This window comes from Nycticebus coucang, chromosome 9 (genome assembly GCF_027406575.1).
Source record: "Nycticebus coucang isolate mNycCou1 chromosome 9, mNycCou1.pri, whole genome shotgun sequence".
Lineage (NCBI taxonomy): Eukaryota > Metazoa > Chordata > Mammalia > Primates > Lorisidae > Nycticebus > Nycticebus coucang.
The window spans coordinates 23,103,548-23,127,918 of NC_069788.1; the positions used below are offsets into that span (position 1 = coordinate 23,103,548).

Below are 24,371 nucleotides of genomic sequence, written 5' to 3' on the forward strand. Positions count from 1 at the left end.
GGCTGAAAAAAGCAAGAAAAAGAAGGAAGAGGAGGAAGATGGATGATGAATAAGTTGGTTCTAGCACAGTTTTTTTCCTTGTCTATGAAGCATTTAACCCCCTTGTACACAACTCCTTTTAAAGAAAAAAATTGAAATGTAAGGCTATGTAAGATTTGTTTTAAAAAAGAAAAATGTTTGAGACCAGAAGCGTTTCAGATTTTGGATGTTGGAATATTTGTGTATACATAGTGAGATACAAGTGAACACCATGAGGATAGAACCCAAGTCTAAACAGGAAATTCATTCATGTTTCTTATACCTTAGAAATGTAGCCTGAGGTAATTTTACATAATATTTTTAATTTGTACATGAAAAAAGGTTTTAACTGCGACTCCTTACACATTAGGTATGGAGTTGTTCACTTACTACGTCATGTCAGTGCTTACAAAGTTCCAGATTTTGGAGCATTTCAGATTTTGGATTTTTTGGATTAAGAGTGATCAACCTATACTAATTTTTGAATGCTTAACTTTCACTAGGTTAAAGGTTTATATGTGTCATGGATTAACAATCCTGTGAGGCAGATATTGCCAGGAAATAGAAGTGTATAGAGGTTAAGCAGTAACTTCACTAAGAGCACAGAACTAGTAAGTGGCAGCTTTAAAATAGGCCTCAAGTCTAATGTCCACATCTTCATCTCTATGAAAGGGAGAACTATGTAGACCTAGGCATTTATTGATACATGAATGTTACACATTATGCTATTGGTGAGGATTAAAAAATGAAAAAGGTCATTGTTTGACCTTTCAAAGAATTTACATTATCTAAAAAGGGTAGGAAGGGGGAGGTACTCATGGAAACAAATTCGTGCAATGCAATATGATTATTTCTTGATAAAACAATTATAGTTTGTTTTATTTTGTATAATTTTTATGTCACGAAAAAATAATTTCATTTTAAACCACAGATTTGAAAGAGAAGATCTGATTGCCTGGATTTACAATCGGTACAGAAGACCGTTTCAACTCCAAAAATGTTGGAGGAAGATATGGAAGTGGCCATCAAGATGGTGGTTGTAGGGAATGGAGCGGTTGGAAAGTCAAGTATGATTCAGCGATATTGCAAAGGCATTTTTACAAAAGACTACAAGAAAACCATTGGAGTTGATTTTTTGGAGCGACAAATCCAGTATGTACTTGGCCATTTTATCCCTTTGGTTTTGATTTTGTGACCGGTGTCTAAGACTTTCATTGGAATAAGGATAATTAATTACAGATCAGTCCAAGGTTAGGCAGCTAGGGGCAGTTGATGGTGGTTTTTAGTTACTCTTCACCGTAAGTGCCTTTATCCTTCTGTCTTCTTTTCTCTTTCATCTCTTTCCCTTCCTTTCTCATTTTTCATATGCTATCCTCTCCTTTTCCACCTTTTTTTTTTCTTCCTGACCACTAGAACACCACTTTTTTTTCTTCCTGACCACTAGACCAGCACTTTTTTTTTTTATCTCACCTGTTTTATATTTACTGGTGACACCTTGGGTGCTTTAAACATTGATGCTTAACTCTATGAGATTTCCATTTGTTGTTTTATTTGAAATGTAAGTTACCCACTTCTTAGAATATTTTCATCTTATATTATGGGCTCTTTGTTTAGAATAGCTCTTTAAAACTGGATAAGACTGGGGCGGCGCCTGGGGCTCAAAGGAGTAGGGCACCGGCCCCGTATGCTGGAGGTGGCGGATTTAAACCCAGCCCTGGCCAAAAACTGCAAAAAAAAAACCAACTGGGTAAGACTGTCAAGAAGTTGTATAGAGTCTTTACAAGACTGTATAGAGAATTAATAATTTGCTTTTACTGTAACAAAAATGAGAGAAAACAGATTTAGGAGGATTAAGTTTGCTTATGCAGAGGGACTCCCACTTTAGGAATCCAGTTGGAACTTACAGAACATCTGAGTAATGCTTTTTGTCATTAGTGAATGTTTAAGGATTTTTTTAAATTACAGGAGACAAATTAAACTGTATTACCAAAATAAGAAACATTTAGCAAATCTGACTTAATTGCCCAAGTTTAATAAAAAAGATAATCACGATAATTATGTACATTGTTTTAAATATTGTTTCATTGCTAATCTGTGTTCTATTATCCTATTACAATTTTTTATTTGTTTATTTAGAGATGAGGTATAGCATAAGCTCCCTGTAACCTTGAATTCCTAGCTTCAAGTGATCCTCCTGCCTTGGCCTCTCAAGTAGCTGGGACTACAGGCACATGCCACCAAACCCAGTCAATTTTTTTTTTCCGTAGAGACAGAGTCTCACTATTATCTAGGCTGGACTCCTGGCCTCAAGTGATTCTCTCATGTTGGCCTCCCAAATTGCTACAATTATAGGTGTAAGCCACCATGCCTAGTCAGTCTTTTTTTTAGTATTTCCATGTTTACCTGAAACCAAGTTAACTATTTTAAATATGTAGTTGATCATCATTATTTGTAGATTTCTATATTTGCAAATTCACATACTAGCTAAAATTTATTTGTACTCCCAAATTAGTAGTTGTAATATCTTGGGGATAACTTGTGGACGTGCACAAAGCAGCAAAAAATTAAAGTTGCCCAACGTGCACTTTCTCAGTTGAGTTTGTCAAACAATGTGGTATTTTTCCTTCTTGCTTCAGCTCTCATACAGTAAACACGTGTCCTGTTTATGTTCTGTTTAGTGCCACATTTTTGTACTTTATATTGATGATTTTGCTGATTTAAAAGGCCGCCAAGGATAATGCTAACATGCTGTTTAGTGTTCCTAAGGACAGGAGGGCCATGATGTACCTTATGGAAAAATACATGTGTTAGATAAGCTCCATTTAGACATGACTTATGGTGCTGTTGGTAATGAGTTCAGTGTCAGTGAATTTACAGTATATAGTAATAAGATATGTTTCAGTAGAAACACAAAACAAGGTTATATATTGATCAGTTGACGAAATGTAACCAGGAGTTCTCGGTTACCTGACCCAGTAGTTCTCCTAGGAGCAATGGTTCAGTATTTGCTAATTCAGTATTGACAGTGACAGAATAGAACTACTCTGAATAATGAGAATGAACTGTATAACCAAGTAGAGTAGATTTTAAGGTAAAGGGTATCCAAGAAGGTAAACTGCTTTTCCCCTTCTTATTCTCATTCTATCTTCAAGGCACCAGGACCCATCAGGATGGTATAGGGAGAGGAGAGAATCCCCTCTCCCAGTACTGTTCATCTCACAGCCACCACTAACTGTGACTATTGTCAAAGAAAGAAATATGGCAGGTAAATCCAAATCATGTGGAAGCTATAGCTTAGAAGTACTCAGACTTTTCTCAGAGTGAAGCTGACAGTGCGCAGCTGGTCCCACCCAGTGGTTCGCCGTATGATTTTCAACTTCACAGTGGGTTTATTAGGACATACCCCTTCTTAAATCAAGGAGTAGCTGCACTTAGAATGGTTTCACTTACAATTTTTTACTTTACTTACACTATTTTTGACTTATAATGGGTTTATGGATGTAGCCCCCAGTGGATTTACTGGAATATAATCCTATCATTAGGTGAGAAGTGTGTGCAGTTTTAATGCCTTTGGATTGAAAAATAAAAATATACACAAGACTGTGCTACCAGAAATATTTTCCTTTACTTATAAAATACATTTATCTCTTGTTTCAGAGTTAATGATGAAGATGTCAGACTAATGTTATGGGATACTGCAGGTCAAGAGGAATTTGATGCAATTACAAAGGCCTACTATCGAGGTAAAATGCAGGTGCTATTTATTTTTGTGTGTGGGCATGTTATTTTGGCTAAATAAAGAACTTTGCTTTCTTTGTTTCCCAAATAAGAGTTTGTCTTTAAGAAGAGTTAAAATAATTACAAAGTGTTTTTAAAATATTTTCCCTATTCATTATTTTTCCAAAGATCTTGTAAAGTGGCAAATAACACTTTGTACTGTAGGCATTTTATCTCTGCCTTAATGTGACTCATTTAGGCATTCCCAGACTAAATCAGTCAAAAACTGTTAGATGCCTACTCTGACTCCCAAGGAAATGACTACATATTCAGAGAGTGGAAGCTAACATATGAAAAATAAAGTCCCTGCAAATACCGTGGCATTTTGTTATGTCATGTGTGAAATCACACAGTAAACCCTTTGCAGCACTGTAGAAATTCACAGAAATGTGAGATACTTGTGAGAGGAAGGAACCGTGACTGTAGAATTTAAAGCTCTAAAATGTGGGCTGAAGGCCAGGCGCAGTGGGTCATCCCTATAATCCTAGTATTCTGGGAGGCCGAGGCAGGTGGATTGCTTGAGGCTCAGGAGTTCAAGACCAGCCTGAATAAGCGCAAGACTCCATCTCTAAAAAATAGGTGGGAGTTTTGGCAGCTGCCTGTAGTCCCAGCTACTTGGGAGGCTGAGACAAGAGAATTACTTGAGCCCAAGAGTTTAAGGTTGCTGTGAACTATAATAACATGGCACTCTACTGAGAGTGGAAAAAAAAAAGTAGGCTTAAATTCCTTAAGAAAAGCATAAATGAAACTTTCAAATAGAACTTTTCCTTTTAACATTTCCCTTTAAAATGCAATCCTTTTCTTTTGGAATTTAGAATACTATTTTGAGTGTTCCTTTAACTCACTGCCAACGGTAATTGAAATGAGAGGACACTGTAATTGAAAGCTGTATCAGGTACTATGTAACATTATGGCATGTTGATGCCAAGTAAATGCCTATCAATTGATAATTCATATTGCCAGGCATTTAATACTCTGAATTTCCTAGATACTGTAGGAGATAGAAAGGCACAATTAACTGGTAAGCACTGATGATCCCTTCTCTGACAGAACCTTTTTTCTGAATTTTTCACTTGTAAGTAAACTTGATTGTGTCCTAAAGACACAGCTCCCCCTGTTGCCTTCTGTAGTGGTGCCCATCTTTTTACTCACATCCCCATATACCTGTATTCTTCAAGACCTGAAGGATGTTGTGCAGAAGGCATCTTCCAAAACTTCAGCATGCTGAAAGTCCAAGTCGTGAGACTTTTGCCTACTTCTGATGACCCCTCGGTGCTGTGGTCTACGGACTTCTGCTTCCTTCCTGATAACTTTGGCTCATGGCTCATTTTCTTGTCCTCTTCAAGGCCTACAGTCTTCTTTATTGCTGCCAAAATCTAAGCCCCTCCTGTCTCCCACTCTCTAACCACTATTTTGTATGCTTCTAGCTTGTTAACTTTAATACTCAGATTCTTAACTATCCTTGAAATCATTGAGAACTTCTATTCACTTACCCTGCCATTTTTAAAATACTATCTTCCACATGGCTTTACTTCTTTCCTTCTTTAACTTAGATTTATTTTTCTGGTTCTGTAAACATTTGCTTACAAACACCTTTAAGTCCTAACCTGCCCTCTGCCTATTACTTGCTCAGCAGACACTCAATCCAGTTACAACCAGCCATCTACTCATCTGCATCCATGCACCTGAATCTTGCTGAGAATGGCAGACAAAACCATCTGACTGAACTTTGAAGTTACAGTTATGTGACTTTAGTGAGTACTCACTGCTGTGAGACACTTCTTAGGCAAGTCTTTTGCCATTTTCGGAAAGAGCTATTTTATGCTTTCTCTTGCCTTAACCTTCAGGATTCCTTCCTCCTCTCCACTCTCAGTTGATTTTCTTGCTTTGTTCTTGGAGAAAATAGATGCAATCAAATGAAAACTATTTTATTCTTCTCACTATCAGATTACTTCCTTGGTTAAAACTCTTTTTTTTTTTTTTTTTTTTTTGCCGGGGCTGGGTTTGAACCCACCACCTCCAGCATATGGGACTGGAGCCCTACTCCTTGAGCCACAGGCGCCACCCTTGGTTAAAACTCTTTTAAGTAATTTTCTCTTAGTTGAGGAAGAAGTTTGGGCACTTCGGCATCATATTCATAGGACTTTGCTGTTGTGTTTTTCCTTGTCGGTCCAGCCTCATTTGCTGATTCTTCACATGCATTTTGCCCTTGAATAGTCTCCAGATTCTTTCTTTCTTTTTTTAAAATTTGTTTTTTGGGGATGGGATCTTGCTCTGTCACTCACGACTGCAGTGCAGTGGCATAATCATGGTTCACTGCGGCCTTGAACATTAAACCGTGGGCTCAGCCATCCTCCTGCCTCAGCCTCCCACGTAGCTGGGACTATAGGTTTCTGCCACAATATCCAGTTAATTTTCTTTTTTTAGAGATGGGGTCTCATTGTTTTGCTCAGGGTGGTCTCAAACTTCTAGCCTCAAGCAATCCTCCTGGCTCAGCCTCCCCCAAATGCTAAGATTACAGGCATGAGCCATGCACTCAGTCTGTTGTATACTTCCTGTTATGGTTTCATACTTTTAAGATCTCCTCAGATCATACGAGTTCCCTTTAATAGTGTGTAAAAATCTTTTTCTGTCAGAAACTAAAAAGCCTATAATTACTAGTATTTACATCTTAATTTACTGTGGGTGATGTTTACTTTGCACCGTGTTTCATTTGAACTAAAAAGCTTTTAAAATAGCTTTAGTTCCTCTGTGTTTAACATTTTAATTTAAAGTGGTCTTAAGCTTCTAAATAGATGTCTGTTAAAAGTTTATCTTAATAATGTAACTAATTACTTTTAGCCAACTATATTTTAATAAAACAGCAAAGAGGGTGGGATACTGAGACAGGTCTTTGAAATTTCAACTTCCTTTTCTAAATCATAAAGATAAACATTTACCATAATACAATTTGAATTAAGGAAGAAAAAAATTATACATAAATTTGAAAAATGGTATATTTTTAGAATTTTCTTTTCTATTTTCTTTTGGGATCCCATCAGAATGATTTTAGTTGCTGACAGTAGAAAAGTAATTTCAAACTGGTTTAAATGAGAAAGACGGTCTACTGATTTCATTGAAAAGTCTGAAAGTGGAATCACCTGGACTTGTGTTTTGTTCAGGCCGTACCTTTCTGATTCCCCTGGCCTCGCTACCCCCTCACGTCTCACGCTGGTTTTCCTCTTGCTTGCATGATTGCCACCAAGACCAATGAAAGCCACATCAGTGCTTACATCCTTGGCAAGAGAGGTTACCTCCTACAACATTGGAGTCCTGAACTTTTCTCTGATTAGACTACCCTTGACCTGATTGCTATAGTCAGAGAAATGTGATTAATTGGCCTGTATCATGTAACCCTCCTTCCACCCCAGCAAAGGATAGGTTTAGTCTACCTAAATCATATGGCTACTGTACAGTAGGAGAGAGGTCTTTTTAGGAAGAGACGCCGCCTAGGCAATCAGATAATATCTGCTTCTAGTATAGATTCAGATAATGATGTAATTAAATACAAATAAAGATCAGGAAGAGAAGGGAAGGGCTAAAATGAATGAGTTTTATTTAGTGATAGAAACACTATGCCTTATAAAATTAGGACTCACTGGTTTAAATTCTAGAAATGTGTTATTTGGTTTGCATAAAAAAATCAACGGATTAATAATTAAAAATTGTATTATAATTTATTTGAAAGACCAATTATGCCAAAATCTATGTTTAAAAGTTCCCTTATGGTCTTGGAATGGTGGCTTTAATTATATATTCAGACATGTTGAAACATGACCTTCTTGTTAATAGGTTGCAGCAAGGCACAGATCATATCACAGAGCCTTTCAGGAATCCCAACCAAGTGAAAAGACTAACTGCCTTTAAATATCAAGGGTGTAAGATATGTCCATATGACTGTAGGAGAGAAATTTAAAGCACTTAAAGCATTAACTTTCCTGAAGATAACTGGTACCAACAAAGAACTTGAGATCAAAGGTAGAGAAAGGAAGGATCACTATATAGTATCCCTTTTGAATTAAGAATATTTACAGTAATTGCTTTGTTGAACAGGTTCAGCTCATAAGTTATCAAAATGCAATTTTTGTTTTTGTGTTTCTCCATCCCCTTATATTTTCTTGGGCAGTAGGAAGAGGGGCAAGTCCTTTCCTCGACCTTAAATAAAAATTCCCTTTAGCGCGTGTCTTTTTCTGGTCACTCTCAAGTAATTTTTTTCAACTGCCTCATAGATCTATTCATAAACAGTCTCAATTTGGAAATTAGTATAGCCAGTCCTGTGTAATAGTCAAAACTCCAAATGTAATTTAGCATTAAATCTCTTATCTACTCTTGAGACTTTTAACAGGCCAGTAATCATGGGAAAGGGAGGGGATGTTGGTTGATTCATTCTTTCCCCATTCTTTTCCCTAGCTTACAAGAGATGTTTCTTCCTTCTTCTGGGTGAGACATAGGAGGAGAGGGATGTGGGAGGGTACTGTGGCAGGTGCGATTGTTGTCTGATGTTGGGGCCCTATAGGTGGCAGATGTTTGAAGATGATTCTTTCTCTTAGTAATTGTCCTGGATTTCTCCAGGTTTCCATTCTTGGGCATTTCTTCTGGGCATGTGTACTCGGTTGTGGCAGTTGCTGTGTTCCTTTGTAACAATGGGAATCAAGTGTAGAGGAGGAATAACTTCCTCTACCCTCTTAGGTCCATGATGGGGGGCATGCTTTATTCTGGAGAATGATGGATTAGCAAGAGAAAAGACAGATTTCAGTCTTGTACAAGTGAACGTTCACTCAAGGAAAGGGTTGGAATCTGGGGCCTATCTTAACAGAGAAAGGGAGGGAGAGAAGGGCATTTATGAGAAAAATAAATGTTTTTTTTTTGAAAGATACATGCGCCCGTAGAACAGATGGGAAGTATGACAGTTTTGTTACAATGTATTTTTTGGTGTGGTCAGTCTTCTGTGTCCTGGAGATTTATGACAATTGAGTTCTTTTGGGAGGGATTTTAAGGACTCAGATCTGTTCTTAAAATATTTAAAATAATTTTCAGAATAATTTTTTTGCCATGGTGGCATGTTCCAATCCCTTCGCAAGCATTCTACCCCGATCTTCCTTTGTGCTGTGCTCCTGTCACCTGCTAAATGGCCCTACTCCACGTGATTTAAAATCACTAGCTCATGCTACAGAGGGAGTGAGAACTATCTTTTCTGTCTCCCTTTCTAAGTTCATAGGTGTGGACCCACAGCAACAGACAGATTAGTAAGAGAAAAGCATACAGATTTATTTAATATGACATGAGAGCCTTCATAAGTTAAAGACGACTGAAGAAAGTCAAGCCTTAGTGTTTTTATAGGAGGTTTGAGGAAGTTTGGAGAGATGATAGGACAGGGAACGTGAGGTGAGTGTGTTAACCTGGGGAAACAGCAATGCCTGTTTGTTTAGATTCTTCTTTTTGTTCCTTCATCTTTGTCAATAAGGACGCTTCTTTCTTCTCAGTATGGGGAGAATATGCACATAAAGATCTTCTGACCTGCTTCAGGGGAAAGTCAGAAAATCCTGAGTTTTAGGAGGGGGACTTTCTGCTTCCAGTGTTTTCTGAAATTCCTTCAACTTAAAACATTCAGTATGCCAGGGTCCCATATTTTAGGGATAGCATATCCTGAACCCCATCACTAACGTGAACTAAAACAAAATCCTAAGCCCTCTGCTAACTGAACAACCCCTCTCGGCCAACGGGACCCCAGAGAAACCTTAAAACTGAGTTCCCAGCCGCAAGGGAATGTGAGATGTAAAGCGCATGAGTATTTATTTCTTTTCATAAATACTCATGACTTCTCCTGTAGTTTTAAAAGTATGTATGTTTAGCCACTCCTCTCAATATAGATGCTTTTCCTTTTGTCTCTTAGTTCCCTAGCTTACAAGAGATGTTTCTTCCTTCTCCTGGGTGAGACAAAGGAGGACCAGAGCCTTGTTTCCCAGCCTGCCAGAATGGCCACTCCAAGCTAAAACTCTTTGATAAATAAAACTCTCCTTTTCCCACAGTGTAAACCTTGTAAGTTTTCTTTTTAGTTAACATTAGCTCTAAGTCTTAGCCATGGTTAATCTCTGCCCACGTGAAATTCATGTGCGGTCTTTGCCCTGCCTCTAGGGAGCATGGTTCCTCCCAAGTGCAGCTCTCTTGTCTTTCACTTTACTCCCAGCCACTGCCTCTTTCTCAGGCTTGAAGTAAGGCGTCACTAGTCCAGGTGTCTGAGAACATTTAGCAAGCTCCTTAATTGGTCCTGCTGATGTCCATTCTTTCTGGGTTTGAGATGGAGTGGAGGATATGCTACCCCAAAGTACAGCACCCTGGCATACTGAATGTATTAAGCCTGTAATTCTAGCACTCTGGGTGGCTAAGCAGGAGGATCACTTGAGGTCAGGAGTTCAGACCACTCCAAGAAGAGCAAGATCCCCGTTTCTACCAAAAAATAGAAAAATCAGCTATAGGTGTTTAGAGCACACCTATAGTTCCAGCTACTCAGGAGGCTGAGGCAAGAGGATTGCTGGAGCCCTGGAGTTAGAGGTTGTGGGGGCTATGATGACTGCACGCTAGCCTGGGTTAAAAGAGCAAAACTCTATTTCAAAAACACACAAAAAAAAAAAAAAAGAAAGAAAGAAAGAATGCTTTTTAATCATTAGACTTTTTCTAAACATAAAAGAACCATTATAGATCACAGTTTGACAAAGTATTTTATTGAGTTAGAGGAAGTTAAAACAAGTAGTTGGCCAACATTTGTTAGAATTATTATAACCACAAAAGTTATCCAGGCCATCTGTTCATTTTCTTTTTTTATTTTAGCAGTATATTTAGGTTAAATCAGACAAAGTGGTACAGCATCTGATCTGCAGGCGTGTTATCAGGTGAACCATACAGCTTTGGAGATTTGTGTATCATTCTTTTGAGAGATACTTATTTTTCTCCTGTTTAGTAGTCACCGAGTTTTTTATTCTTGGGGTGATTGCCTTTAACTTACTGTCTTAGTTTGAGCCTTTCTCTGCCCTTCTCCTACCCTGGCTGGGTGAGGGTGGTTTATATGGGACGTGATCCCAGGACATGAAAGACCAGGAGAGAGTGAGGCAAGGAAGGGAGAAAAACAATACAGGGTTCTGAGTATCGCTGGGGGTAAGTCTCTTTGAGGAACCATGTAGGTGTGCCTCTCATGCCACAGGATTCACATACCCACAGCTTAAGCTTTCCTCCAGAGGCCTCAGTTCCCATTTGGGGATGCATCAGCAAAGTCCTGAGGCAGGAAAGCAGAGGGAGCCACCTGCAGCATGGGCTTGAGGCAGGACCTTGGCGGCAGGACCTGCCCTCCACAGCCACAATGAAACTGGGGCTGAGTGGACATGGGCAGGGCCGCAGGCACCTGCCGCACTGTGTACACACCTCCCTTGATTATGTAAATCATGTCCACATTACATCTTCCTCTTCAGATGAGCCCTTTGGCACATTCTTACCCTCCTTTGATCTCTTCCCATCCTGGCCCCTACTAAATAGTTTTGGGGCTGTTAGGGAATTGCTTTTTCTTTTATCTTTTGGTCCTTGACTTTTTGTATGAGTTTTTCTTTTTTCTTTTTTGTAGAGACAGAGTCTCACTTTACCGCCTTCAGTAGAGTGCCATGATGTCACAGGACTCACAGCAACATCTAGCTCTTGGGCTTCCGCCATTCTCCTGCCTCAGCCTCCCAAGCAGCTGGGATTACAGGTGCGCGCCTGGCTATTTTTTGGTTGCAGTTCAGCCGGGGCTGGGTTTAGAACCCGCCACCCTCGGTATATGGGGCCAGCGCCCTACTCACTGAGCCACAGGTGCCACCCTGTATGAGTTTTTCTTAATCTGCTCATATTTCTTTCACTATCTGCTTAGCTTTTTTCATTATATACTTCCAACAGTTTTTTCTGTTTTTACGTGTCTGAGAACTTGTGTGCCTGGAAGTACCATATTGTGCCACAAAGTTGAAATGGCAGTTAACTGGATATAAACTTCTAGGCTTAAAGCTAATAAATAGAATTTTATGATAAAAGAAATAACAGGCTCAGCACCAGTAGTTAGGGCGCCAGCCACATACACTGGGGCTGGCAGATTTGAACCCAGTCTGGACCTGCTAAGCAATGACAACTGCAACAAAAAATATAGCCAGGCATTGTGGCGGGCGCCTGTAGTCCCAGCTACTTGGGAGGTTGAGGCAAGAGAATTGCTTAAGCCCAAGAGTTAGAGGTTGCTATGAGCTGTGACTCCAGGGCAGTCTACCAAGGATGATATAGTGACTCTCTGTCTCAAAAAAAAGAAAAAGAAAAAAGAACAGTTTCTTAACGTATTATTAATGTTATTTGTAGTTTAGGTAAATACTAGAATTCAAGTAAATGTAAATTTATCAATGTACTAATTTGATCTCTTCAGTTTTATATAATTAATTATTCATTTGGTTTAAAACCTGTTTTTAGAGAGTAGAGAACCTTTTCCCACATGACTCTTCTACCTTTATAGTACTAGGGAACTGTGGGGGTTTTTTTCTTTGTTTTCCTTTTTTCATTCTGTGATCTGCTTTCTACATATTCCTCTGGTGATTTAGAAATACTTATTTCTGGCCCTAGAGTGTCTTGAGTCTTAGTAGAAAACTCTTATACCTAAGGGATCTGAAGGAATAGCAGTTAGAAAGCATGCCTTGATTTGAGGAAATTCTCTTGACCTCCAGGATGATTTTGTCTTGTTGCTGATACACCTGCTTTTATCACCATGCTGCCTGAATGAACAGTTAATAATTTCTAAAACAGCTTCTTCCAAGAGTTTGCTGCTTATTTATTTATTTAGAGACAGGGTTTTGCTGTGTCAGTGGAGTGACAGTGGCATGATCATCTCTCGCAGAAGCCTTGAACTCCTGGGTTCAGTTTGATCCTCCCACGTCAGCCTCCAAGTAGCTGAGACTACAGGCATGAGCCACTGCACCTAGCCATATTTTAAATCTTAAGTATCATCAGCCTCAAGTGATAGTTGATGGTTAAAATATTGTCAGTGTATCCAGTACAGGAATTATGCAGTGTTTAACTAAGCTTTTTCTCCCCTGCTATATTGATTGATTGATTTTACTTTTAGCATTGGTTCTCAAATTATGTTCCTTATGGTCACTGGTATTCTATTAAAATATATAATTAAATAATATAATACTTTTTTTGAGAAATGAAAAAAATGAGTAAATTGTGATTTTTTCCTCAAATTTTTCCTAAATTTATACTGAAAGAAATTAAGAAACAAATGACAATATTGACAAGAACTTGAAAACAACCTATCATTCTTTCTTCATTTACCAATTCTATCTAGCTCTTATAATGGAATTATAATATGTATTTGTGGTGTTCCAACAACAAAGTATATGGTTTTGAGGGTACTCTGACATTTGAATATATTTGAGAAGCATTGTTCTTGATAAAAATTGGTTCTCTGAGTTAGAAAATAGAGTATAGGTTGAGAAATAAGCAGTAGTGCTACAGAGATGAGTTCAGCATTTATATAAAAGTTGTTTTGAATAGGTCTAAGTTGCCCCCACCCTGCTGTGGGATTTTTTATTCATGTAAATAACATTTTTATTTTGTGCCCTTACAGGAGCCCAGGCTTGTGTGCTTGTATTTTCTACCACTGACAGGGAATCTTTTGAAGCAGTTTCTAGTTGGAGAGAGAAAGTAGTAGCTGAAGTTGGAGATATACCGAGTGTACTTGTACAGAACAAGATTGATCTTTTGGATGATTCTTGTATAAAGAAGTAAGATGGCTTCTTTGGGGGAGGAGGGACAGTAATTCTCTGAAGTTAAAACATATTTAAACTTTGCATAGACAAGAAGATTTAGGAAAGATTTTATATTTACTTATATTTTGAAGGTTTTAGTTATTTAAAGGTTTTAGTTTACTTAAAATTTCTATGAGCTACTCTATGTGATTGGTTTGGGCTTAGAAAATTCACAGATTTGTAAATGCATAAAATTAAAAGATTAAATTTTGAAGGATCTTTTATAGCTGCAATCCCAGATCCTTGTACCACAAATCCAATTCTTCGTGTTAAGTCAAACTAGATATAGGATGAATGTTAAGAAAAGTATACCTAGGTGTTTTAGTATCTAGAATAAGTAGCTATCCTGTATTGATGAATGTCAATAAAAGGTTCAAATTCATATTTTTTTCTATATTTGGAACTATTATGCTCAAATTTGTGGGCAGAGACCAGCATCTAGATAATTTTCCCTATGAATATTTGCTCATTACATGATTAATGTTTTTGCTAGCTTTAAAAATCTTTGCTTGGTTTTTACCTTATTTTTTCTTATATTAGCTATCTGTTGCTATATAACAAATTAGCCCAAAACTTAGTGGGTTGAAACAACAGATACCTATTGTATTACAGTTTCTTTGGGTCAGGAATTTGGGAGTGGCTTAGCTGGCTGGTTTTTCATGAGGCTGCAGTCACAATGTTGGTCGGTTTGTAGTCACAAAAAACCTTAACTGCGCCAGACCATCCTTTCCAAGGTGGCTTACTCACTTGGCAGGAGGCCTTAGTTCTTGCCATGTGGGCCTCTCCTTAGGGCTGCTTTAGTGTTTTCACAAAATGATAACCACCTCCCCCAGAGCAGGTGATGGAAGAGAGAACAAGGCAGAAGCTATACTGCCTTAAAAGTCAGTCTCAGAAGTCACATACTGTCATTTCTGTTGTATAATACTGGACACCCAGGTACACCTTGATTACAGTGTGGGGGGAGACTACAAAAGGTGTGACAACCAGGAGACAGGATATTGGGGAGCCATTTAGAGCACAGTTGTTGACCACAGTACTAATAAAACTATCAACAATATCAGGAGTCCTAGCAAAACTAAAATTAAAAGTCCACTTTTGTAGACATAATCATTAATACGCTGACTTTGGCTTTCTGCAGCAAAGTTATTTCATGGCCAGCAAAAATAAAATAAGGGATTCACGAAACATAGTTTTCAGTTGGTTTTACTTAACCAGGCATCAATATCAAGCTTCTTTAAAAAGAAATGTGAAAATTTTCTGAAAGATCTGATCCACCTTCCTAACCTGCTCTGCCAAACTGTATTCAATAAATGTAATTAAAGTAACTTAAAAAAAGACTTGACAGAAGGTACATTTATAAGTATTTTTTTAATTGATGTGCAGTGAGGAAGCTGAGGCACTGGCAAAAAGGTTAAAGTTAAGATTCTACAGAACATCAGTGAAAGAAGATCTAAATGTGAATGAAGGTAAATTGCCTTTTTAAAAAATATGATATAACAGTTTGTTTTATTCTTTTGCTTTTTCTGTTGTGCTGTTCAGAAATTATATTTAGTGAACACAAAGTTTTCTTTTTATCACTTGACATCAGGTAAAATTTGAAGGCATTCTCCTTAATTGAGTTAATTATTTACTAATGCCCTTGAATACTTGTTGCTCTGGTGGGATTTGGAGTTTTTATTATCTTTAAAAATCTAAGCTATCTCTATGTATGCATGCTTATGTGAGGTCTGACAATTAAGTTTGCAAAGTTACCACCATGCACTTACATTCAGCACTGCACAAACGTGGTATGGTTTTGTAACCGCGGTGTATCACACAGTTGGTTCATGTGGCATGTGGTAGCATCTTGCTGAGTGGCATTCATTATTGTGTTTTTTTGTGCTGTTGCAAGAATGTGAGAACTTGAATGAGAGTAACGAATAAACATTAAATTTCTGATTAAATTTGGCAAGAGTGGAAATGAAATCAGGGACATGTTAGTCCAAGTTTATGAGGATAATGCAATGAAGAAAATGGCAGTACACAAATGGATTAAGCATTTTTCTGAGGGGAGAGAAAGTATCATTGAGGAAGAGAGATCAGGATGACCAGTAAAGAGCAGTACTGATGAAAACTTAGCAAAAATTTGTCAAATTGTATATCAGAATCATCAGTTGACTGTGAAAACCATAGCAGATCAAGTAAACATTGATAGAGAAATAAGAAAATCTTAACTGAAAATCTTGACCAACAACTCATGGCTGTTGCCTTGTAACAGTGCATGAGCTCACACAGCACTGTCCATGAGGGAGATTTTAGCCAGTAAACAAGTAACTATATTGGAACAGCTTACCTACTCACGTGATCTGGCTAATGACTTTTTCTTTACCTGAAGACAAAGGAAATATTGAAAGGAAGACATTTTGATGACATTCAGGATATCAAGGGTAATGTGTTGATGGCTCCTAGGGCCATTCCAGAAAAAGAGTTCCAAAATTGCTTTGAAGGGTGGACCAGGCACTGGCATCAGTGCAGAGCTTCCCAAGGGAAGTACTTCAAAGGTGATTGTAGTGATAATTCAGCAAGGAACTGTACAGTGCTTTTTCAAGGTTGAGTTCATAACCTTAATTGTCAGACCTTGTATGTGTTTCGAATGTAATACCTTTTAAAAATTACAGAATTTAGAACCCCACAGTAGTGGATATTCCATTAGACAGTTACAGTGACCTTAATTTGTTTAATAATAATTCCCAGTTTAAGAAAGGGAGAGTAGAGAAAGATGATTGCAGATTGCAATTATGCTGGTTACTTTTCTTCACTTAAAGAAAGTAGACATCTTTTCAAGACTGAGTCAGTTTACTGTACTGAATGTTAGTGACTTTGTCACTATTCAAGAGCCTATGTCTACAATTATTATTTTACTTTTTTACTAACAAAGTACCACTATAATTTATTAGTATTATCATTGTACTTCTCACAGTCACCCAAATAACTTATAAAAGTTGTATTTTTAACTAGATTGTACTATATATGTTTCTAATTTTAATTAAAAAAAATTTTTTTTTTTTTTGAGACAGAGTCTCAAGCTGTTGCCCTGGGTAGGGTGTCATGGTGTCATAGCTCACAGCAACCTCCAACTCTTGTGCTTAAGCAATTCCCTTGCTTCAGCCTCCCAAGTAGCTGAGACTACAGGTGCCCACCACATTGCCCATCTATTTTTTGTTTGTAGTTGTCATTGTTGTTTGGCAGGTCTGGGCTGGATTCAAACCCACCAGCTCTGGTATATGTAGCTGGCACCCTAGCCTCTGAGCCTTGAATTTAATTTTAAATTTATTTAGTAAGTGTAGATATTATAAGTAATATGAAATAACAGATTTACATGTATAAATCATAATTGATCTGATTATTTGGGGGGATGTTTTTTAATTCCAGTTTTTAAATATTTGGCTGAAAAATATCTTCAAAAACTTAAACAACAAATAGCTGAGGACCCAGAACTAATGCTTTCAAGTAGTAACAAAATCGGTAAGTACCCAGGAAATTTTAGCTCATGTTTACTTGGTAAATTTATTTTCTATTCATCATTAATATATTTTTATAATATACCTATATATTATATGCTCCTTTAAGAAATATTAGAGATGTTAAGTCAGTGATTATTAAATTCTCAAGTATCAAGTCTCTTGTTAAAAGGTATATTGAGTTGTAGCCGGGCGTTGTGGCGGGCGCCTGTAGTCCCAGCTACTCGGGAGGCTGAGGCAAGAGAATCGCGTAAGCCCAGGTGTTGGAGGTTGCTGTGAGCTGTGTGATGCCACGGCACTCTACCGAGGGCCATAAAGTTGAGACTCTGTCTCTACAAAAAAAAAAAAAAAAAAGGTATATTGAGTTGATTTTGTTTTTATACCATTGAATTTTCTAAGTTCATTTGATTTATTAAAGATAGCAGAAATAAAAACTTTTTTTGAGACCAAGTCTCACTTTATTGTCCTTGGTGGAGTGCTGTGGTGTCACAGCTCACAACAACCTCCAAATCCTGGGCTTAGGTGATTCTCTTGCCTGAGCCTCCTGAGTAGCTGGGACTACAGGCGCCCGCCACAACGCCTGGCTATTTTTTTTGTTGCAGTTTGGCCAGGGCTGGTTCAAACCGCCACCCTCAGTATATGGGGCTGGCACCTTACCCACTGAGCCACAGGCACTGCCCTCAGATATAAAAACTTTTTATAAAGGTTTGTCCTTTATATAAAGGAGCTTTATATAACACTTGTCCTTCTGAATTTGTGTTGGTACGAATTCTTACCTTTTCCCTTTCCTACCATCTTGCATATTACCTGTTAGTGATTTCTTTTTCTAATGTTAAGTGCTAGCAAAACTCAGCATTCCCTGAAGAACTAGTGTGTTTTCTTCTTTTTCATAGTAACAGATTGACTGTGTCTCCCTATTTGCTTTGCATCCAGGAATCTGAGGGCCAGATTTGCTGGTTCTGAGTCTTCTGTGTAATCACTTCATATCTGTATTCCATCTTCCTCACTACATACACATCAACACACACCTCATTTTTTTTGGTACCTGTTTTTTTTGGGGGGGGGAGGTATTACTAGGTCTTCTTTTTTCTTACTTTGCCATTTTTACTGTATCACTTCCTGCCATCAGTCATCTCATGTACTTTGTAAAACAGCATAGGATACTTGCAGTAAGCCTTTACCTGGTCCAGTCTCCTTGGCCCCACTCCTGTCTGCTTCCAGTCTACTGATAAAGCTCTTTAATGGGACAAAGTGAATGCAGATTCTCTCCATTTCCGCATTTAAAGACACTTTGTCCGTGCTGCCTGCAGCCTCAGGCTCACTGTTGCACACCTACTCCATCTACTGGTTTTCTCAGAGGTCTTGATCTTTCCTGAGCATACCCCATGTTTTATTACTTCTTCACTTTTGCTCATTTTGTTCCTTCTATTGAGAATTACCTCTCTTTTCCATCTTCTGTCAAAGAACTATTTGTTTCTCAAGGATTATCTCAAAAGCTCTCTCAACTGTATATCAGGCTCAAACTACAGCTCCGTGCTCTTCTAAAAAAACAGGCATCTAAGTCCAAGGGCATTGCCAAGTGTCCAGTTCTACCTTCTTCAGTAAGTTTTCTTTTCTTATAAATTAGACAGTTAGTCCTTCCTTCGAAATCATCTATAGGCCCTTGTCTCTCTTTTTTTTTTGGAGACAGAGTCTCACTTTGTGACCCTGGGTAGAGTGCTATGGCCTCATAGCTCACAGCAAGCTCAAACTCTTAGGTTTGATTGATTCTCTTGCCTCAGCCTCCCAAATAGCTGGGACTACAGGTACCTGCCACAAAGCCTGGCTAGTTTTTCTATTAGTAGAGATGGGGTCTTGCTCTTGCTCAGGCTGGTCTTGAGCCCCTGAGCTCAGGTAGTCCACCCACCTTGTGCTCTGGGATTATAGGTGTGAGCCACTGCGCCTGGTCTCTTGTGTCTTTTATGACACTTCACAATGCCGTATAGTTGTTACTTGTTTAGTGTCTTGTCTCATGTACTAGACTGTAAACTTTTTATGGGTAAGAATTGATCATAATCATCTTTGCATCCTAGATAGTATCTCTGGTTCAGAGTTTTGTGTATTGTGGTTGCTAAATAGTTCATAAATTGAAGATTACATTTTGCAAACAGTATAGTTCAAAATGGAAACTATAATAGTGAAGTTTTTCTTTAGTTCATCTCCCTTAGCTACCTGTCACTTGATCCATAGACCACTTTTTTTGTTGTTGTTAGCCAATGGAGGAAGACCACATTTTTATTTTTTTGAGACAAGAGCCTCCTTCTGTTGCCCAGGCTAGAGCGCCGTGGCATCAGCCTAGCTCACAGCAACCTCAAACTCCTGGGTTCAAACGATCCTCCTTCCTCAGCCTCCAGAGTAGCTGTTGACTACGGGCACCCACCACAAAGAACTAGGCCTACTGTACTGATACGTACATGTAGTGTAGGTCTAGTCTGTGAAGATTAGGTCAGCTTACAGCAGTGGTCAGTGTAAGGAAAAGGTCAACCATGGAAGTTCTACTGTACTTGAAAATATTACTGATTTTACTAATAAGCTGAATGCAAAACACGGTTCTGAGGAGTATCACTGTCAATCTGTGTTTTCCCTCAATTCATACAGGTGTCTTTAATACATCTGGCGGAAGTCACTCGGCTCAGAATTCAAATACCCTTAATGGTGGAGATGTCATCAATCTTAGACCCAACAAACAAAGGACCAAGAAAAATAGAAATCCCTTTAGCAGCTGTAGCATACCCTAAAATGTTTTAGGAAAGAAAAAAGTTGAATTCTATTGTGCAATTACAAGAAACCCATCTGTCATGGTATAAGATTTTTAAAAGACTTTGCACCTAATGGGTCTCTGAGAGTTGACAGACTTAAATATTGCTCTGCAATGCTTTTCGGGATATAAAGTGAGACCTCTGGTGGAAAAATTACTGCCCTATGGACTTCTTATTTTTTTTACATTAGACAGAGCTTCTCCTATTTTTGAGGGATTGCTGTAAGAAACGTCAAAAACATTTTACTGAATTTTTAATGCTGGAACACACATCAAAATGCCTAAATATATTGGTACAAATTTTAATATTATAGATCAAAGAAAGATAATAAGCATTTTTTCTGAAATTGGTCATCTAACTTTTTTGGAAAATAGTATTGAATCTGAATACTTATAACAAATAATGCTGAAAGGTAAACCCTAAATCTTGCCAGGCTGCATTAGTGTGTATTTTGGCAATGTTACTTGTGCAATACCTATATAATGTAGAATGTGGAGGTGTGCATGCAGATATCTGGTACTAGAGTCAGCTGAAAGTCTGTGCAGTATTTAAGGAAATGTAGATGCTAATTAATTCATTTGTAAAACCATTTACACACTGCGTATGTTTTTATTTTCAAATGAGAGATTCCAGACATATATTTTGCAAAATAAGCTTGGATTTAACAAGTGCTTTGTGCCAAAAATATCATACCTAATTTTTATAGTGCTTTACTATCAGAATTTATATCGTTTATAATCTTTTAAAAGTAGTTTTCCTTTCTGAGTGAAAACATTTCATGCTAGAGCTTCTCCTAGGTGAGACTTTCTCACGTGGCTACCCTTAAGCATAGTGAGCTCTTGTCCCTGAGAAGGGATGCAGCACGTTTGTGGTTATTCCAGGGGTCCTATGAAGTGTGGTGGAGCACCCTTTGCTGCTGAGAACCTAACTTTGTACTCACAAGACTATCCTAACCATTTCTTAAAAAGGCATAAAATATAATTAGCTGTAATCCAAATTATGTATTTTGTAACACCCTATAACTCTAAAGCATCCTTTTGTGTACACATTTTTGTATGGTATTTTAAGATTATCACTTAAAATTTCTGTAATCTTCAGTTTATATACCATTTTCTCAAGAAGTCCATCAGCATCACATACACAGTAATTTAAGAAATGTTACTTTCCAACTAAGATAATTGCATGAACTCTGTTAAAGGTGATTTGTTTTTAACCTATAAAATACCTGGTTTTTATAGGATTTCAAAATACATAAAAATAACTTTTCTTGGAAAATGTGTCATGAAGTCATTTTTCATTATTTGTACTAGATGTTCTATATATTCCTCTTTTATCTTTTTTTTTTATGTCTTCCATCTATACCATCCTCATCCTCCTGCCCAGATTAATGTTGAAAACATAATCAAATTTCCTGGAATGTGTCCTTGTTAAATGATAAAGAGAAAATGTTCACTTCTCATAATATTGGGATCAATCTGGCACTATCTATTTCAAAGTAATATAAAATGTTTATTTTTATGTCACCAGTTGTTACCACTCTCATTGCTGACAGAGGGATAGGTGATTGGGGAAAAACTCAGTTCTAACTAGTGGACACCTGGTAGTGATTCATCTTTTCTACCCTCTTGAAATACAGCCTCTTTATTTTTTTTTATTTTATTATTATTTTTTTTAGAGACAGAGTCTCACTGTACCGCCCTCGGGTAGAGTGTCATGACGTCACACAGCTCACAGCAACCTCTAACTCTTGGGCTTACGCGATTCTCTTGCCTTAGCCTCCCGAGCAGCTGGGACTACAGGCGCCCGCCACAACGCCCAGCTGTTTTTTTTTTTGCTGTTGCTGTTTGGCCGGGGCTGGGTTCGAACCCGCAACCCTCGGTATATGGGGCCGGTGCCCTACTCACTGAGCCACAGGTGCCGCCCAATACAGCCTCTTTAATTTTAACAGAAAATATATTTTGCAGTAAATACTTACAGTCCTTATTAGCAGAAAAATCATTATATAATGTCATCTTAATTGTGTGTGGGAAAAAGTGTGTTACTTTTCTATATAAGAAATGTCATCTCTGATGGTTGTGGTTCCCTTGTATTTGTAATGTAATTTGGAGTAGTTTTATCCTTTCTTTTCCAACACTTGAGTCTCCTCTGTCACCCAGGTAGAGTGCAACGGCGTCATCATAGCTCACTGCAGCCTCAAACTTCTGGGCCCAAGTGATCCTCCTGCCTTTATCCTTCTACTAGAATAAGAACTGAGAAATCTTTGTTATACATTTTAAATTTTAATTCACACTGCTGTATTTCAAACCTAATCGTAATTAGTCACTTTAAGTAGGCTTGCTAATCAGCCACCAGTGGTATGTTAACTTGTCAGTTTCTAAAGTTTTAAAAAAATGACAAAATAAGTTTACTAGTAATATCTATTGAGTCCACATATACTAAAGAAAAACTTACCCAACATTCCAGGTTATTGTGCATTCGTGCTTCAATTTCCTTTTTTACCTTATGTCTGATTTTTATCACACAGACATACAGCTGTGGAATAGTTGGCATATTTTAGAGTTCCTCAAGTTTCCTTTTTCCTTTTATAGCAGGGGTGTCCAACCTTTTTTCTTTTCTGTTACACATTGGAAAGAGTTGTCTTGGGCCACACATTAAATACATACACACATTAAATACATAAACACTAATGCCAACTGATGACCATATAAAAGGTCTGTGCAGAATTTTTGTGATAATCTAACACCACAAATAAATAAAACCATCCTCAAATAATCTGCATGTGGCCCGTGGGCCACAGATTGGACATCCTTGGCAGAATAACTAACTCACATAAGGCAGTGGAGTTAAGTAAAAACAGGTTAAATAATTTCTTTTTTATCTGTCCAAAGTTGATAACACACACATACTTTTTCAAAATAAGATAAAGCTAACACTATCAAAAAGAAGATAAATGACTTTCCTCATTGTGAAGTTAGATGGTCTTTTCAGAGTTAGCAGATCAGTGCTTAGAAACCTTGTAACATGTACTGCATCGTACCTGTAGATCCTAAAGTGCAGAGTTGGCCTTGGAACCTAATGTCCCAACTTACAGTGCTGTACTTTCCTAATGTAAGGTCTTGTTAATTGTAGCATCCTTTTCAAAACCTTTGAAATAGTTACTGGTCGCCAGCTGAAATGCTCTCATTAACGTATCACAGTGTCTCTCTTTGAAAACAAAATGGACTGATGGGGTGGAAGCTTGTCCCACATGATACCTATCTAATAAGTAGATTTACTCAGTCTTAATTATTAGATATGGATGTCAGGTGCATTATTTATCCTTTAGGTTTTCACCTATTCAGTGCATAAATCTATCACACAAGTGAATTTATTTGCTAGCAGAAAATATTTAAAACCACATGGGACTCTGAAATACCCAATCCCCAAACCACAAAATATTTAAAACCACATTGGACGACTTCTCTGTAATAATCTTTATTAGGAAGTACTACCTTTTCTTCTTGGTCTTGAAATATCGAGGTAGATAGGAGGATGTTAGTAAATGATCTTTTAAAACTTGGATTCTAAGGAAAACTGAACCCCTTCTATATTTTTGTTACTAATAAATAATGCTTTTATAAATTTAAATGGAAAACCACTCGTATGTATTGATAGTGGTTATGCTTTCAAGAGTAATTTAAAAACACGTGATAAAAATTTCATGGAACATGAATTCTAATAATCAAAAAATAAATGCATTTTAAAGCTGGAATTTTGTATGATGTGTGTGATTGGCATCACCAGTGTGGAACTAAGTAGTAAAAGGTACAAAATGTGACTGGGATTTTGGGCCCCAGATAACATTTGCCTTCACATTGTATTATGGTATAGTTGTAATTCATGTAATAAGCGCTTTCCAAGTGTCAGCACCTTGCACACTTTACACTTCATATCTTGAAGGAGCATTATTACCTTGATTTATAGTTTAGGAGGCCAGGGCGTAGATTAAATTCCATGTCTTTGGGTAAGTGGTGGGGTTGGGAGCTCCTGCCAGTCTTCCTGCACTGGAGCTTACCCCAGTGGTTTTGTGCCCGAGTGTATTCTGTGTTTTGTCCCAGGGCTTACAGGTTGTAGCATCTTCAGACCACTGAGGTGTAATGATTACATTTGGAGATGTATTTATACTACTCCGCTAAATGTTTTCCAATCTGACACCCTTTATCAAACTTGTGCACAAACTGTGCCCGCCTTAACATGTTCTAGTCGTCCCTAGAAGACCGTATGTTAAAGCTGGACTAGTGAAATCGACCCTCAGGGGTTTGTATACCCACTGTATGCAAGGGAAGTGTATCTGCAACAATATTTAGTTGACTGAGGTAATTAGAAGCTGGTGTGATCTAGTTGACGTGTTTACTCTTAGTTCATGACTGAAAATTTCAGGATGTAGTAAT

General features: G+C 37.8%; 2 protein-coding genes across 3 annotated transcripts in view; one reads left to right on the plus strand and one right to left on the minus strand.

Moving 5' to 3' along the window:
- RAB23 (RAB23, member RAS oncogene family) overlaps positions 1-21,225 on the plus strand; it is a 34,058-nt gene extending 12,833 nt beyond the window's left edge. Inside the window, exons 2-7 of the mRNA XM_053600948.1 lie at positions 950-1,170; positions 3,676-3,761; positions 13,463-13,619; positions 15,027-15,109; positions 17,055-17,147; positions 19,781-21,225. Coding sequence (XP_053456923.1) covers positions 1,016-1,170; positions 3,676-3,761; positions 13,463-13,619; positions 15,027-15,109; positions 17,055-17,147; positions 19,781-19,920 — 714 coding nt within the window. The 5' untranslated portion in view covers positions 950-1,015 and the 3' untranslated portion in view covers positions 19,921-21,225. The remainder of the gene's footprint in view (positions 1-949; positions 1,171-3,675; positions 3,762-13,462; positions 13,620-15,026; positions 15,110-17,054; positions 17,148-19,780) is intronic.
- The window catches only part of PRIM2 (DNA primase subunit 2), a 460,188-nt gene that overhangs the window by 420,633 nt on the left and 15,184 nt on the right, over positions 1-24,371 (minus strand). The window lies entirely within an intron of this gene.